Source organism: Rhinoraja longicauda, chromosome 6 (assembly GCF_053455715.1).
Source record: "Rhinoraja longicauda isolate Sanriku21f chromosome 6, sRhiLon1.1, whole genome shotgun sequence".
Lineage (NCBI taxonomy): Eukaryota > Metazoa > Chordata > Chondrichthyes > Rajiformes > Arhynchobatidae > Rhinoraja > Rhinoraja longicauda.
The window spans coordinates 4,069,834-4,084,586 of NC_135958.1; the positions used below are offsets into that span (position 1 = coordinate 4,069,834).

General features: G+C 49.5%; 1 protein-coding gene across 1 annotated transcript in view; it reads right to left on the minus strand.

The window, feature by feature from the left end:
- The window catches only part of lpcat2 (lysophosphatidylcholine acyltransferase 2), a 36,338-nt gene extending 27,475 nt beyond the window's left edge, over window positions 1-8,863 (minus strand). The window contains exons 1-2 of the mRNA XM_078400374.1: window positions 8,705-8,863; window positions 4,745-4,887 (exon numbers count right to left, since the gene is read on the minus strand). Coding sequence (XP_078256500.1) covers window positions 4,745-4,887; window positions 8,705-8,863 — 302 coding nt within the window. The remainder of the gene's footprint in view (window positions 1-4,744; window positions 4,888-8,704) is intronic.
- Window positions 8,864-14,753: the final 5,890 nt, after the last annotated feature.

Here is a 14,753-nt window from a genome sequence, read left to right on the forward strand (position 1 = left end):
CAGGAATTAACCTAGTAAACCTACGCTGCACGCCCTCAATAGCAAGAATATCCTTCCTCAAATTTGGAGACCAAAACTGCACACAGTACTCCAGGTGCAGTCTCACTAGGGCCCTGTACAACTGCAGAAGGACTCCTTTGCTCCTATACTCAACTCCTGTTGTTATGAAGGCCAACATTCCATTGGCTTTCTTCACTGCCTGCTGTACCTGCACGCTTCCTTTCAGTGACTGATGCACTAGGACACCCAGATCTCGTTGTACGTCCCCTGTTCCTAACTTGACACCATTCAGATAATACTCTGCCTTCCTATTCTTACCACCAAAGTGGATAACCTCACACTTATCCACATTAAACTGCATCTGCCATGCATCCGCCCACTCACACAACCTGTCCAAGTCACCCTGCAACCTCATAGCATCTTCCTCACAGTTCACACTACCACCAAGCTTTGTATCATCTTTGTATCACCTAAATCTACAGGTTAGAGATTCTGAGAAACTTCTCGATCGATCTGATTAATCTTAAGGGTTCTCATGCTGAGTAACATTTTGGTTACAAAAAACAACTATTAGGAATTCCAGTAATCAGACTTTTAATTAATTGAAGTTTTTTTTTAAACTTTCAAAACCAGAGATAATACATCTTGAAGTTGGATCAGTGGTAGTTTGCTTCTCCGAATTATAAGGATGTGGATTAAGTCCAACACCGGAAACATAATTTAGTTTTATACCACAGAACCAAGGAGGAACTGTAACAGTGGGATTTAAAAAAAGAGGTCTGTCTACTCTAGCAAGAACTACAAAAGAACCCCCAAGCTCAGTTTAGAACATAAACTAATACAGATAATTTCAATTGCTGTTTCTAGGATCATTCTGTCCAACATCGTTACTGACAAGTGGACTACATTTCAAAGGTTTGGCAGCAAAGCATATAAAAGCCTCCTCAGCATTCACATAGTTTTATATAAATGTAACTCGTTATTTTATGATTAAAGTTGTTATGAAAATGTTTTGTTATATTACAGTGTGATGTCAATTATTTTAAATTGCTGCTATCTCTGCTTTCATAACATTTCAGAACCAAACATTCAAAAATATTTATCCTATTTTCACATTCTTTTGACTTTGAGTCTAAATTTTGCAAGATAACTTCATTTGCATCATGCACAAAACACAAAATGTTTACAAATTAATCATCCAGAAAAAAAATCATGCCAGGACTTGAGGGCCTGAGCTATAGGGGAAGGTTGAGCAGACTGGACTCTATTCTCAGGAGTACTGAAGGATGAGGAGTGATCTTATAGAGGTGTATAAAATCACAAGAGGAATAGATAGAGTGGAATAGGTTGCCTAGAATCTCTTGCCGAGAGTGGGGGAATTGAGAACAAGAGGGCATACGTTTAAGGTGAAGGGGGGAAAGATTTTATAGGACTCTGAATCTAACTTTTTCACACAAAGGGTGGTGTATGTATGGAATGTGCTGCTGGAGGAGGTAGTTGAGGCAGGGACTATCGCAACGTATAAGCAATAAGACATGGATAGGACAGGATTGGAGGGATATGGGCCAAATGCAGGCAAGTGGGCCTAATGTAGATGAGATGTGTATTGGTTGGTGTGGGCAGGTTGGGCAGAAGGGCCTGATAACACACTGTATGACTTTATGACTAATTCTGTCCCATTTACTAATTTGAGTTCTGTTCAAGTTTTATACACCAGGTAAACTGGAGACCATCTTTGGACTGTGCGTGGCATCATGGTACCACTCATTGTTTTTGCCCACTTTGCCACAGGTAAAGCAAATGAATCTGTGAAATTAACTATTAACTGTGCATCGAAAGATGTTCTGGTGCAAATCCAGTCAAAACCTTCTTAAGAGTTGTGGCTCTATGCACAAGAATATTACAAATTTGATACTTACAATTTTTAAGTTTAGTTAGTAACTATTTTCACATTTAGGTGACCAAAATATTTGTACAGGATTAACCAAGACCTAATATAATAAAATATGCTTATGTTTCCAAAAAGGCATCCATGAGTGTGTGGAAGGGATTGGTGAGTTGGAAAAGTCTGAAGAAGAGTCTCAACCCGAAATGTCCTCCAGAAATGTTGCCTGACCCACTGATTTACTCCAGCTCTTTGTGTCTCTTTAGTGGGTTTGAAAATCATGTTCTTCAGGATGTTGGAGAGAAATCTGATTTAAAAGAATACATTTTCAGAGGATGATTGTGTTGAATTATTGTCTGTAATTTGAGGTGATTACAAAAGCTCAGATGACATCTGGAACCTAAGGCCAGGATTACTGTATTTATGGTTTCAATTTTATTAGTGAAAATGACAATTGGAAAAAAACATACTTTTTTGCATTTAAAATCTTTACTGTTTTTCTTTCCTTTCCCATGCAATTAAAATCTTATCTGCAAGATACAAACAAAACTGAACAGATTACAACAGACCTCAACGTCCTGCTGACTGAAATTACCGGAAGCAGACAACTGAATAGGAACAGCTAGTTCTCTAAAGATAAAATGTGAGGAAGTACAAAAGGTGGTGAAGACTATGATACAAGGGATAGAGGCATTTTACAGCATGCACACACTAATGCTGCAGACATTTTTATTTCATTGTCATGGCTACCACTTCTGTAATTCACGGCAAATGTTTAAAGAAACAAGGCGCACAGAGTGTCACCTCTACAAAGGAGAAATGGGATGGGATGAATACAAAGACATATGATTGTCAATTTAAACACAACAAAAACTATTGTTGTTGCTGAGCGTGATAATACGTTGGAATTCATATCTAATAAATTGGAAATTCACATTTAGAGTTCAAATATATAGCAATATCCAGGTGTGCGTAAATATTGTGTGCCAACCTACTGAAACTGCAGTATCAGTCTACAGGATCAAAATTAGCATGGAAAAGACAGTCAAGCAATCGCACACTGACGGATTAGATCAAAGCTCGGTAGCCGTGCCTCATCTATTTTGGAATTGTAAAAGACAATTAAGCAATTTTGCACACACTGTCCAGCGAATGAAGCAGTCAACACCTGCATGCAAAGGACACGCCAATACATTGACATGGTCAGACAAATGGCATCTCAGTTCCTTTCTACACAGATGGAAAGAAATGTTCACATCACACCAGTCCCAATCAACAACCAGCTACAACAAGTTAGCTACCTACATTTGACATTCAATGGCTTTGCCAATACCCAAATCACATATTGTCAATGTCCTGGAGGGGATGGGATTAGGGGGTGGAGTGGTCTCAGTTGGCCAGAAACTCAACTGATTCAGCCACATAATTACACTGTCAGCAAGAAAAGGTCAAAGGCTGGGTATATTCTGGAAAATGACTCATCTCTTGACACTCTAAAGTCTTTCCACTATCTATTTAGTCTCCAAGCTGCAACATTTTGCCAGCTAATGCATAAACATATCTGTTACAAGGTGTGGTGACATATACACAAAAACATTTACTTGGATCATTCTTAAGATATTTTACATATTTTCCGGACACTCAATAGGCACCTCATGGGAATAGATCACATGAGCGGCATTCAAACAGACAAAACAGAAAGACCCGCCTTCACTCCTGGCTCAATCCACAACCGGAAAAAGATAACTGTAATTACGACACAGTACCAGGCTAACAGAAGAACAGGGACATTGTTTTCCAAAAACTGAGCGAGATTCCCAAGTTTCAATCATTTCAATTGTACACTGGAAATGTGGCTTTACATTTCCATGAGACTGAAGCTCCACTAAGTTACGTCAACCCTAAGGACAGTCTTCAAACAGATTAAGAAATGGAGATTACCCATTCAAGTTAAATTCTATAGATTGGTATAGATTGAGTGTAACCGGGCAGTTCAAATCAGCTGCAGACTCGGAGTGCCGCTTTCCATGCTGCATAATACTGTGACATTAAATGAAGCAAGTCTGAAGAAGGGTCTCGACCCGAAACGTCACCCATTCCTTCTTTCAGAGATGCTGCCTGTCCCCGCTGAGTTACTCCAGCTTTTTGTCTATCTTCGGTTTACACCAGCATCTGCAGTTCCTTCTTACACAAATCATAATTATATATTATATATAGATATAAATTTACAAAGATGACATTGAGTTATGGCTGATTAACGTGAAAAAGCAAGACTGCAACCAGAATTTCAAGTCCCAAATGGCCTTCAAGCAAACTACAAAACAATCCAAGTAGGTGCTTCCAAGAGGAGCTGACCCAGCAGAAGTGCTGGTCAGATGTAATGGCACGCACTGGCCCATGTTGATTACATGGAGGACTAGAATCAATCCATTCGAAAAAAAGAGCTTATGCCGACGCCGCACTTTGAATAATTAAAGCTTAATATCAGAGAATGTTTCAAAACATAATGAACATTGTGCTGCTATAGATTCTCAAATGACAATCTTATTCAAATTAGCCAACTATAAACGAGGTCAAAAGCAGCACATTACAACCAACAGATCCCTGTATCAGATCCTATATCAGATCTCTTTGAAAGACAAAGGTAACATTAAGTTTGCCATCCACCTCTATTCTCATGGGCACTGAATGCATAATGATGGACAGCAAAGGTTTAGAGGGATAATGGGCAACACACGGGCAGGGTGCGACTAACATGGATGGCGAATTGTGGTTGGTAAATGCAGGGTGGGCCAAAGGGTCAGTTTCTGTGCTTTATGACTCTATGTACAGAACAGAACAGAAATAACAAATAATTACCGTTTCCAGTTTGGATATGGCTCCCGATTTCCATAGGTGTAATAGCAGAGTCGTCCAAAAAGTGAGCATGGCCAAGCAAATATAGCAAGGACAAAAATACAGGCGACACGCAAGGGTACAAGGGTAATGCTGGCCAGAACTATCTGTGAAAACAAAACACAACAAAATATAAATGTGACTACCAGCTCACAGCATTCACCACAGTAATGTTTTTTCAAGAAAAAATAACCCACATACTCGCCACTCTCACACTTCTCGCCACCCCCACCCTGCAGTGGAGACACACTACTCCCCCCACTCTACAATGGGGACCCTCCCATTATTTGCCCATCCTGCTAACCATCACATCACTCCCTGCACGTATCGCAGAACAGCAACATTTTGTTTGTTCAGAACCAGGCACAGACCCTGCAACAACGACAATATAACCTTACTATATTGGCAACTCACCCTGATATTAAATCAATACACTGCAGTAATAGCATCACCAGAGCCCTTTACATTTCCTCAGACTCCCACTACCCTCAATCAAGTGCATTTTATTCCTGCCGACAGCCTGCTTCCGATCCTCGACTTGAATTTGCATTTTGTAATGTGCAAATGAAAACAGAATTTTAATTACAGAGGCACACGAGACTGTTGGAATCTTGAGCAAAACAAACACAAACTGCTGGAGGAACTTGTTGGGTCAGGGGGATGGAAATGGACACGAGCCTCTACTCTATCAGTCTGAAGAAGGGTCCCAATCTGAAATGTGATCAAATCATTTCAAGTGTCAAAAGTGTTCAATTGTCATATGTACCAGCAAGGGAACAATAAAATTCTTGCTTGCTGCAACTTTACAGGCCAAATAACAAATAAATACATAAAATAATCAAAAATAATCAGTAATATTAAGTAACCAGACCAAAAGTGTGCAGAATCAAAGTACATATTGCATCCAAAACAAAGTCCATAGTCGATCAAAGTTACTGAGGTAAGGTTGTGGTTAGTGTTTTGCAGCGTTCAAGAGCCTGTTGGTTGTTAGGAGAGGAGCAGTTCTTGAACCACAAAGTCATGGATCTCAGACTCCTGTACCTTCTTCCTGATGGTAGTGGCGATGTAACAGCATGGCCAGAGCAATGTGGGTCTTTGATGATATTAGCTGCCATTTTGAGACAGCGCCTCTTTTAGATCCTTTCGATGGTGTGGAGATCAATAGCTGTGATAGACAAGGCGTTATCTATCACTTTCTGCAGCCTCTTTCATTACTGAGCGTTCGAATTACTAAACCAGGCCACGATGCAACCAGTCAGTATGCTCTATAATGTACATTACTAGAAATTCGACAGCGTATTTGGCACGTACCGAATCTCATTCCCCACTTGGTGAGGTACACTCACTGGAACACCCCACAGCTCTCATGAAGCTCGCACGTCCACCCACCCAGCCCTTCTGAAGCAGAGCAACCTCCATCTCCCTGAAGCCCCCCCCCACCCGCCAACCCTCTGAGCCCAGACCCCCACACCCCCAGTCCCCATGAAGCCCATACGTCCCACATCCTTGAGCTCACACCATACCAATCTCCATGAGGTCCACGTACTCCCACCACACAGAAGATGCCTCACCCTGCCAAAGATGCCTCCACCACCACCGAACTTGTCACCGTCATCCTTGAAGATGATCCCACTACCCCTGAACTTGCCATAACCACTCTTGAAGATGACCCACCACCATGAAAGTAACCACAACACCCCTGAAGATGGCCTCGTCACCCTGAACCTGCCACCGTCACCCTTGAAGATGAGGCCACCACCCTGAAGTTAACCCCAACACCCCTGAACATGACCCCAACTCCCCTGAACTTGCCACAACCACTCTTGAAGATGACCCACCACTGTGAAAGTAACCACAACACCCCTGAAGATGGTCTCATCACCCTGAACTTGTCACCGTCACCCTTGAAGATGAGGCCACCACCCTGAAGTTAACCCCAACACTCCTGAAGGTGCTACCACCACCCTTGAACATGACCCCACCACCCCTGAAGGTGCCACCACCACCTCTGAAAGTGCCCCCACCAGCCCTGAACTAGACCCCACCACCCCTGAACTAGACCCCACCACCCCTGAACTAGACCCCCACCACCCCACCACCCCGAACTAGAACTCACCACCCCTGAAGATACCACCACCACCCTGGAAGTAGACCCCACCACCCCTGAACTAGAACTCACCACCCCTGAAGATACCACCACCACCCTTAAAGTAGACCCCACCACCCCTGAACTAGAACTAGAACCCGCCACCCTTGAACTAAAACCCACCACCACCCCTGAACTAGAACCCCACCATCCCTGAACTAGAACCTACCATCCCTGAAGATAGCACCACCACCCTTGAAGTAGACCTCACCACCACCCTTGAACTAGACCCCATCACCACTGAGGGATGCCACCACCACCCTTGAACTAAAACCCACTACCACTCTTGAACGAGACCCCATCACCCCTGCAGGTGCCACCACCACCCCTGAACTAGACCCCCACCACCCCTGAAGATGCCACCACCACCCTTGAAAGTGCCACGACCTTTGAACTAGACCCACCACCCTTGAACTAGACCCCCGAGCCCCTGAAGGTGCCACCACCACCCCTGAAGGTGCCGCCACCACCCCTGAAGGTGCCGCCACCACTCCCGAAGGTGCCGCCACCACCCCCGAGGGTGCCGCCACCACCCCCGAGGGTGCCGCCACCACCCCCGAGGGTGCCGCCACCACCCCCGAGGGTGCCGCCACCACCCCCGAGGGTGCCTCCACCACCCCCGAGGGTGCCACCACCACCCCCGAGGGTGCCACCACCACCCCCGAGGGTGCCACCACCACCCCCCAAGGTGCCACCACCACCCCCGAGGGTGCCACCACCACCCCCGAAGGTGCCACCACCACCCCCGAAGGTGCCACCACCACCCCGAGGGTGCCACCACCACCCCCGAGGGTGCCACCACCACCCCCGAGGGTGCCACCACCACCCCTGAAGGTGCCACCACCACCTGAACTAGACCCCACCACTTTTGAAGATAACCCCGATCCTGTGCTGTAGATGACCCACCAGCCTTGAGAGTGACCCCCACGTCCACTCTGGTGAAAAACTCCACCCCCCCCCCCACCCGGTCGCCAACGGCTGCCCCGCTCCCTCAGCCGTCGTCCACCGCCTGCTCCCCTCTCCCTCCCTCCCTCCATCCCTCTTCCCTCTTCCCCCTCCCTCGATCGATCCATCCCTCCTCCATCATCCCTCCCTCCATCATCCCTCCCTCCCCTCCACCCCTCCCTCCATCCCCCTCCCTCCATCCCCCCTCCCTCCATCATCCCTCCCTCCATCCCCCTCCCTCCATCCCCTCTCCCTCCATCCCCCTCCCTCCATCATCCCTCCCTCCCCTCCACCCCTCCCTCCATCCCCCTCCCTCCATCCCCTCTCCCTCCATCCCCTCTCCCTCCATCATCCCTCCCTCCATCCCCTCTCCCTCCATCATCCCTCCCTCCATCCCCTCTCCCTCCATCCCCCTCCCTCCATCCCCCCTCCCTCCATCATCCCTCCCTCCATCCCCCTCCCTCCATCCCCTCTCCCTCCATCCCCCTCCCTCCATCATCCCTCCCTCCCCTCCACCCCTCCCTCCATCCCCCTCCCTCCACCCCCTCTCCCTCCATCCCCTCTCCCTCCATCCCCTCTCCCTCCATCATCCCTCCCTCCCCTCCACCCCTCCCTCCATCCCCCTCCCTCCATCCCCCCTCCCTCCATCCCCTCTCCCTCCATCATCCCTCCCTCCCCTCCACCCCCCCTCCCTCCATTCCCTCTCCATTCCTCCCTCGATCGATCCATCCCTCCATCATCCCTTAATCCCTCATCACTCCCTCCATCCCCTCTCCCTCCCTCATCCCTCCCTCATCCCTCCCTCATCCCTCCACCCCTCCCTCACACCTCACCCGCAGCTTGTCGGTGAAGCCGAGATGGACGTGGTAGATGAAGGGGTTGAGGACGGTGGGCTGGTAGAGCGAGGACTGCCTCTCCACGGGGAAGACGCGTCTCCAGCGGCCCCACCGGCTCCACCGACCCTCCTTCAGCGGCCTCGGCACGGACGACATCCCCCCCACCCACCCACCCCCACCCACCCCGCGCTGCCGCCGCCCCCGCCGCCGCTCGCGCCGCTCCCGCTCCCGCCTCGACCCGACCCGCTCCGGACAGCCACGGGCACGCGCGCCTCCACAGCGGCGGGAACGCGCGCAACGCGGGTGGGCGGGGGAGCGGTCTCGCTGAAGGAGGTAGAGTCACTCTGTGTGTGTGTGAGGGAGGGAGTGAGTGTGTGTGAGGGAGGGACTGAGAGTGGGGGGTAAGATAGTGAGTGTGATGGAGTGTGTGTAAGATAGTGAGTGTGAATGAGGGACTGAGTGTGAGACTGAGTGTGAGAGAAGGATTGAATGTGAGGGAGTGACTGTGAGGTAGTGAGGGACAGAGTGAGGGAGTGACTGAAGGAGTGTGAGGGACTGGGTGTGAGGGACTGGGTGTGAGGGACTGGGTGTGAGGGACTGAGTGTGAGGGACTGGGTGTGAGGGACTGGGTGTGAGGGACTGGGTGTGAGGGACTGGGTGAGGGACTGAGTGAGGGGAAGGGTTTGAGGGGAAGGGTTTGAGGGGAAGGGTTTGAGGGGAAGGGTTTGAGGGGAAGGGTTTGAGGGGAAGGGTTTGAGGGGAAGGGTTTGAGGGGAAGGGTTTGAGGGGAAGGGTTTGAGGGGAAGGGTTTGAGGGGAAGGAGTGACTGAGTGTGAGGGAGTGACGGTGCGAGGGAGTAAGATAGTGAGAGTGAGTGTGAGGGAGGGACTGTGTGAGGGAGGGACTGTGAAGTAGGGAGGGACTGAATGTGAGAGAGTGACTGAGTTTGAGGGAGTGACAGTGTGAGGGGGTGACTGTGAAGTAGGGAGGGACTGTGAGACGGTGACTGAGTGAGGGAGGGACTGTGAGGGAGTGAGTGTAAGATAGTGAGAGTGAGTGTGAGGGAGGGACTGAGTGAGAGAGGGATTGAGTGTGAGGGAGGGTCTGAGTGTGAGGGAGGGACTGAGTGTGAGGGAGTGAGTGTAAGATAGTGAGAGTGAGGGAGGGACTGAGTGTGAGAGAGGGATTGAGTGTGAGGAAGGGTCTGAGTGTGAGGGAGGATTTGAATGTGAGGGAGGGACTGAGTGTGAGGGACTGTGTGAAGGACTGAGTGTGAGGGACTGAGTGTGAGGGACTGAGTGTGAAGGACTGAGTGTGAGGGACTGAGTGTGAAGGACTGAGTGTGAGGGACTGAGTGTGAAGGACTGAGTGTGAGGGACTGAGTGTGAGGGAGGGACTGAATGTGAGGGACTGAGTATGAAGGACTGAGTGTGAGGGACTGAGTGTGAGGGAGGGACTGAGTGTAAGGGAGTGAGTGGCTAAGTGTGAGGGGCTCACTCTGTGTGAGGGACCCAGAGAAAGGTCTCTCCCACTGTGAATGAGTGTGAGTTTGAGAGGGAAGGGGGTTGGTCACGGTGTGAGAGTGACCCAGAGAGGGGGGTGATCACACTGAGTGAGTGACACAGCGAACAGGGGTGGTCGTACTGTGTGAGGGATAGTGACACAGAGATGGGGGGGGGGGGGGGTTATCATATAGTATGAGTGACGCAGAGAGGGGTTCACAGTCTGTGAGTGAGTGACCCTAAGTGGGTCTCACACTGTATAACATCATGACCCAGAGAAGGGGTCACATTTTGTTGGGGAACGACCTAGAGAGGGGGCTCTCACTGTGTGAGGGAGTGATCAGGAGAGGGATGCACACTGTTTGAATTTGACTCTGCGAGTGGGCTGTGGGTGACCCAAAGAGTTTAAGTGAAAAGCGGAAATGGATCATGGAAGAGTTTCCATAGTCTGATGTAGTGACTGAGGGATTGGTCCTTTTGGCCTTTGAGTGACTGGGAAAGGACCTGACTCTACTCAACGATGTGACACCGTTAATAACATGAAGATAAACTAGAAGGTTTAAGATGGAGTGGAATAATTTGACCTACTGAGTTGTTTGACAAACAGCCAAAACTGAGTGATGTGCTGAATTGATTCCATGGATCCCTAAACAAGGGATATATTTAGGAAAGAATGGCAGATGCTGGTTTAAATCGAAGGTAGACACAAAATGCTGGAGTAACTTGGCGGGACGGGCAGCATCTCTGGAGAGAAGGAATGGGTGATGTTTCGGGTCGAGACCCTTCTTCAGACTGAAGGGATATATTTATTTATATGTTAGCTAATTATGAATCACTTTTTATTACACAGTGAGGGCAAAGAATGTCAAATTTTGTTATTTAAGGCTAGTCAAAGGTTTCGAATGTCAAAATTTACAAAGGAGTGTTTATGTCAACAGTGCTTTTGGCTTAGGTGTCTTTGTTAGAATTTGGGAGCGGAGAAGTTATTTTGTCAGGCTAAATAAACAGAAATATTAGTTTAATGGTACCCAAGATACCCAAGATAATCATTAACTATGAGCCCGTTATAATTTCCCAAATAAAGTTAGATTAGAATATTGTAAGTACATTACAAGTTCAACTCAAAGGTATTTATTTCACAAAATGCTGGAGTAACTCAGCAGGTCAGGCAGCGTCTCAGGAGAGAAGGAATGGGTGACGCTTCGGGTCGAGACCCTTCAGACTTATAAGTTCAACTGTTACTTTGAAAGACTACTTCTTCCTTTGCTTTAAAAGATTGACTTTGTCAACTTCTCTCATATCCTGGAGGTGCAAATGAATGGTTGCTTCACCTGAAAGTGCTGTTGGAATCTTTGGCTGGTGGGAAGAGATGAAGTGAAATGGCAGATGTTGTACCTCCTTTGGTTGCCTAAGTGCCTTGAGGAGGCAGGAGGGATGAGGGAGGGCAGAAGGTGGTTGGTAGAAGAGTCACACTGGGGGAATTGTCCCTTCATAATGCTGAGGAGGACTAGAAGGATGGTCTGGCGGTGGAATCCTGTACAAATTAAAGACGATGCCCTGTAGATTGTGCAGACCGGTGGGATGGAAGGTGAGGGCCAGAGGGAGTGAGAATAGGTATGTTGGAAATTGAGGAAACACAATTGAGAACTGAAGCAGAGGATAAATAAAAATGAAGACATGACAGAGGAGATATCCGCATAGTGCCCAGTATTCACAAAGGATCGCAAGGGGTAATGGAAAAGAGCTTAAGTGAAATCCATTATTGAGAGTGAATGAAAACAGAAAATATGGTAAGTACCCAACAGGTTAGGTAGCATATGTGGAGAGTTATCATTTAAAGTCAATAATTTCTCATTGGGATTATTGATACTTTATCACAACTGAGAGTATCTAAGAATTGCATAAAGTAAATAGAATGTTATTAATGTACTAGAAGAAGTGTGCCCGTTGGGCCCGTCCTCGTAGGGTTTCCATTGTAACCGGGAGGGGAGTGGGGGTAGGGAAGGGGGAGGGAGGGAGTAGGGAGGTGTGGAGGGGGGAGGGGAGGGGGAGGGAGGGGGGGAGGGGAGGGAGGAAGGGAGGGAGGGAGAGGTGAGGGAAGGGTGTAGGGGGGAGGGGGAGGGGGGAAGGGGAGGGAGGGGGGAAGGGGAGGGGGAGGGAGGGGGGGAGGGAGAAGGGAGTGAGGGGGGAGGGAGGGGGACCTCCCCTTTTCCCAGTACCCCTCTTTCCCCATTGGGCCCGTGCTCGTAGGGTTTCCATTGTAACCGGGAGGAGGGGAGGGAGGGGAGGGGGAGGGAGGGAGGAGGGAGGTGTGGAGGGAGGAGGGGAGGGGAGGGGGAGGGGAGGGGGGGAGGGGGGAAGGGGGAGGAGGGAGGGAGAGGGGAGGGAGGGGGGTAGGGGGGAGGTAAGGGGGAGTGAGGGGGGAGGGAGGGAGGGGGATCTCCCCTTTTCCCAGTACCCCTCTTTCCCCGTTGGGCCCGTCCCTGTAGGGTTTCCATTGTAACCGGGAGGGGTGGAGGGATGGTGGAAGGAGGGGGGAGGGGGAGAGGGATGGAATGGTGGAGGGAGGGGGGAGGGAGTGGGGGAGGGTGGGATGGAGGGAAGGAGGGAGGGGGGGAGTTAGGGGCTGAGTGGTGATGGAGGTTGGGATTGAGGGGGGAGGGAGGGGGGGAGGGAGTGGAGATGGAGGTGGGAAGGAGGGGGGAGGAAGGGGTTGATGGGGGAAGTGGGACCTCCCCTTTTCCCAGTACCCCTCTTTCCCCCACCACCAAGCCCCCTCCGCAACGACCCCTGTTGTCCCCAGTCCCCATTCACAGACCCCCCCCCCCATTCTCTCTCTCCCCATACACACTCTCAGTGCTTTTTTCGAAACACTTGCCCCGGTGGCCCACGAGCATATGGGCCCAATGCTGATCTGTGTATGTTAAGTGACTTGCAATAAAAAAATATACTTTAAAAAGAGATAAGTGCTTTTTAAGTGCTTGTTTTGAAACATTCGCGGTCACATAGTGCTTCTCACTGTAGCACCCATCTCAAGTGTGCCCGTTGGGCCCGTCCTCGTAGGGTTTCCATTGTAACCGGGAGGAGGGGAGGGAGGGAAGGGGGAGGGAGAGAGGTGTGGAGGGAGGAGGGGAGGGGGAGGGAGGGGGTAGGGGAGGGGAGGGGGGGAAGGGGAGGGGGGGAAGGGGGGAGGGAGAGAGGGGGAGGGGGAGGGAGAGAGGGGGAGGGGGAGGGAGGGGGAGGGGAAGGGCGGAGGGAGGGGTCCTCCCCTTTTCCCAGTACCCCTCTTTCCCCATTGTGCCCGTCCTCGTAGGGTTTACATTGTAACCGGGAGAAGGGGAGGGAGGGAAGGGGGAGGGGGGGAGGAGGGAGGTGTGGAGGGAGGAGGGGAGGGGGAAGGGGGAAGGGGAGTGGGGGGAGGGAAGGGGGAGGGGAGGGGAGGGTGGAAGGGGAGGGCGGAAAGGGGGGGAGGGGGGAAAGGGGGGAGGGGGGAGGGGGGAGGGAGAGAGGGGGAGGGTGGAAAGAGCATTCCTCTCCCCATCAGAACTGCCCCCTCCATCGACTCCTTTAAGTCCATGCTCAAAACCTATTTCTACTCCCTAGCGTTTGAGGCTCATTGAGGAGGCGCTAATCAGATGTACAGCACTTTGGTCAACGTGGGTTGTTTTTAAATGTGCTGTACAAATAAAATGGACTTGACTTGACAGCTCTTCGCAACAATGTAGCACAGGGGCATTGTGACATCACACGCTGAATACCGCTGGGGGGGGGAAGGGGGGTCAGCTCGAGTCCATCTCACAGGGGCATTGTGACATCACAATCCGCACCGCAGCGCCCCCCTTCTGTCAAAACTTCGATAAATCAGGGGGGGCAGCACTTTTAAACCTCTGTAACTTAAAAAATATGCGTCCGAATTAAATAAAAATATAATTTTCCAGCAGCGAACCGCATGCTGATTAAGGCGGTACAAAAATCGTGGCGCTACGGTTCACCGTTTTGCCGGAATTGCCGTCTTCAGCCGACATCAGTGGGATATATATATATAGATACAAGATCTGAGTTTTAATAGTATATAGATTGCTGTACCAAAAACTACTGCCAGTAGGGTGCTGATTATCTTAGATAAAAAGCTGTTCTCCATAGTTCCATTCTTGTGGTAATTAGTAATAAACAACACCAAGAGCCAGTAGACTCTAGAATATCAGAAAAGTGATTAATCTAAAATGGAGGTTCTGCTTCTTCTAAACATCCTGACTATTTCCGACTCCTTCTATTTTCAGGAACTCACAAACAGCTTCTTCCCCTCTGTTGTCATACTTCTGAATGGTTCTCCCAAAAACTTTTCCACTCAGACAGTTGTGAAGCTGTGGAACTCTCTGCCTCAGAAGGCAGTGGAGGCAAATTCCCTGGATGCTTTCAACAGAGTTAGATAGAGCTCTTAATGATAGCTGAGTCAAGGGATATGGGGAAAAGGCAGGAACGGGGTACTGATTATGGATGATCAGCCATGATCACGGTGAATGGCGGTGCTGGTTCGAAGGGCC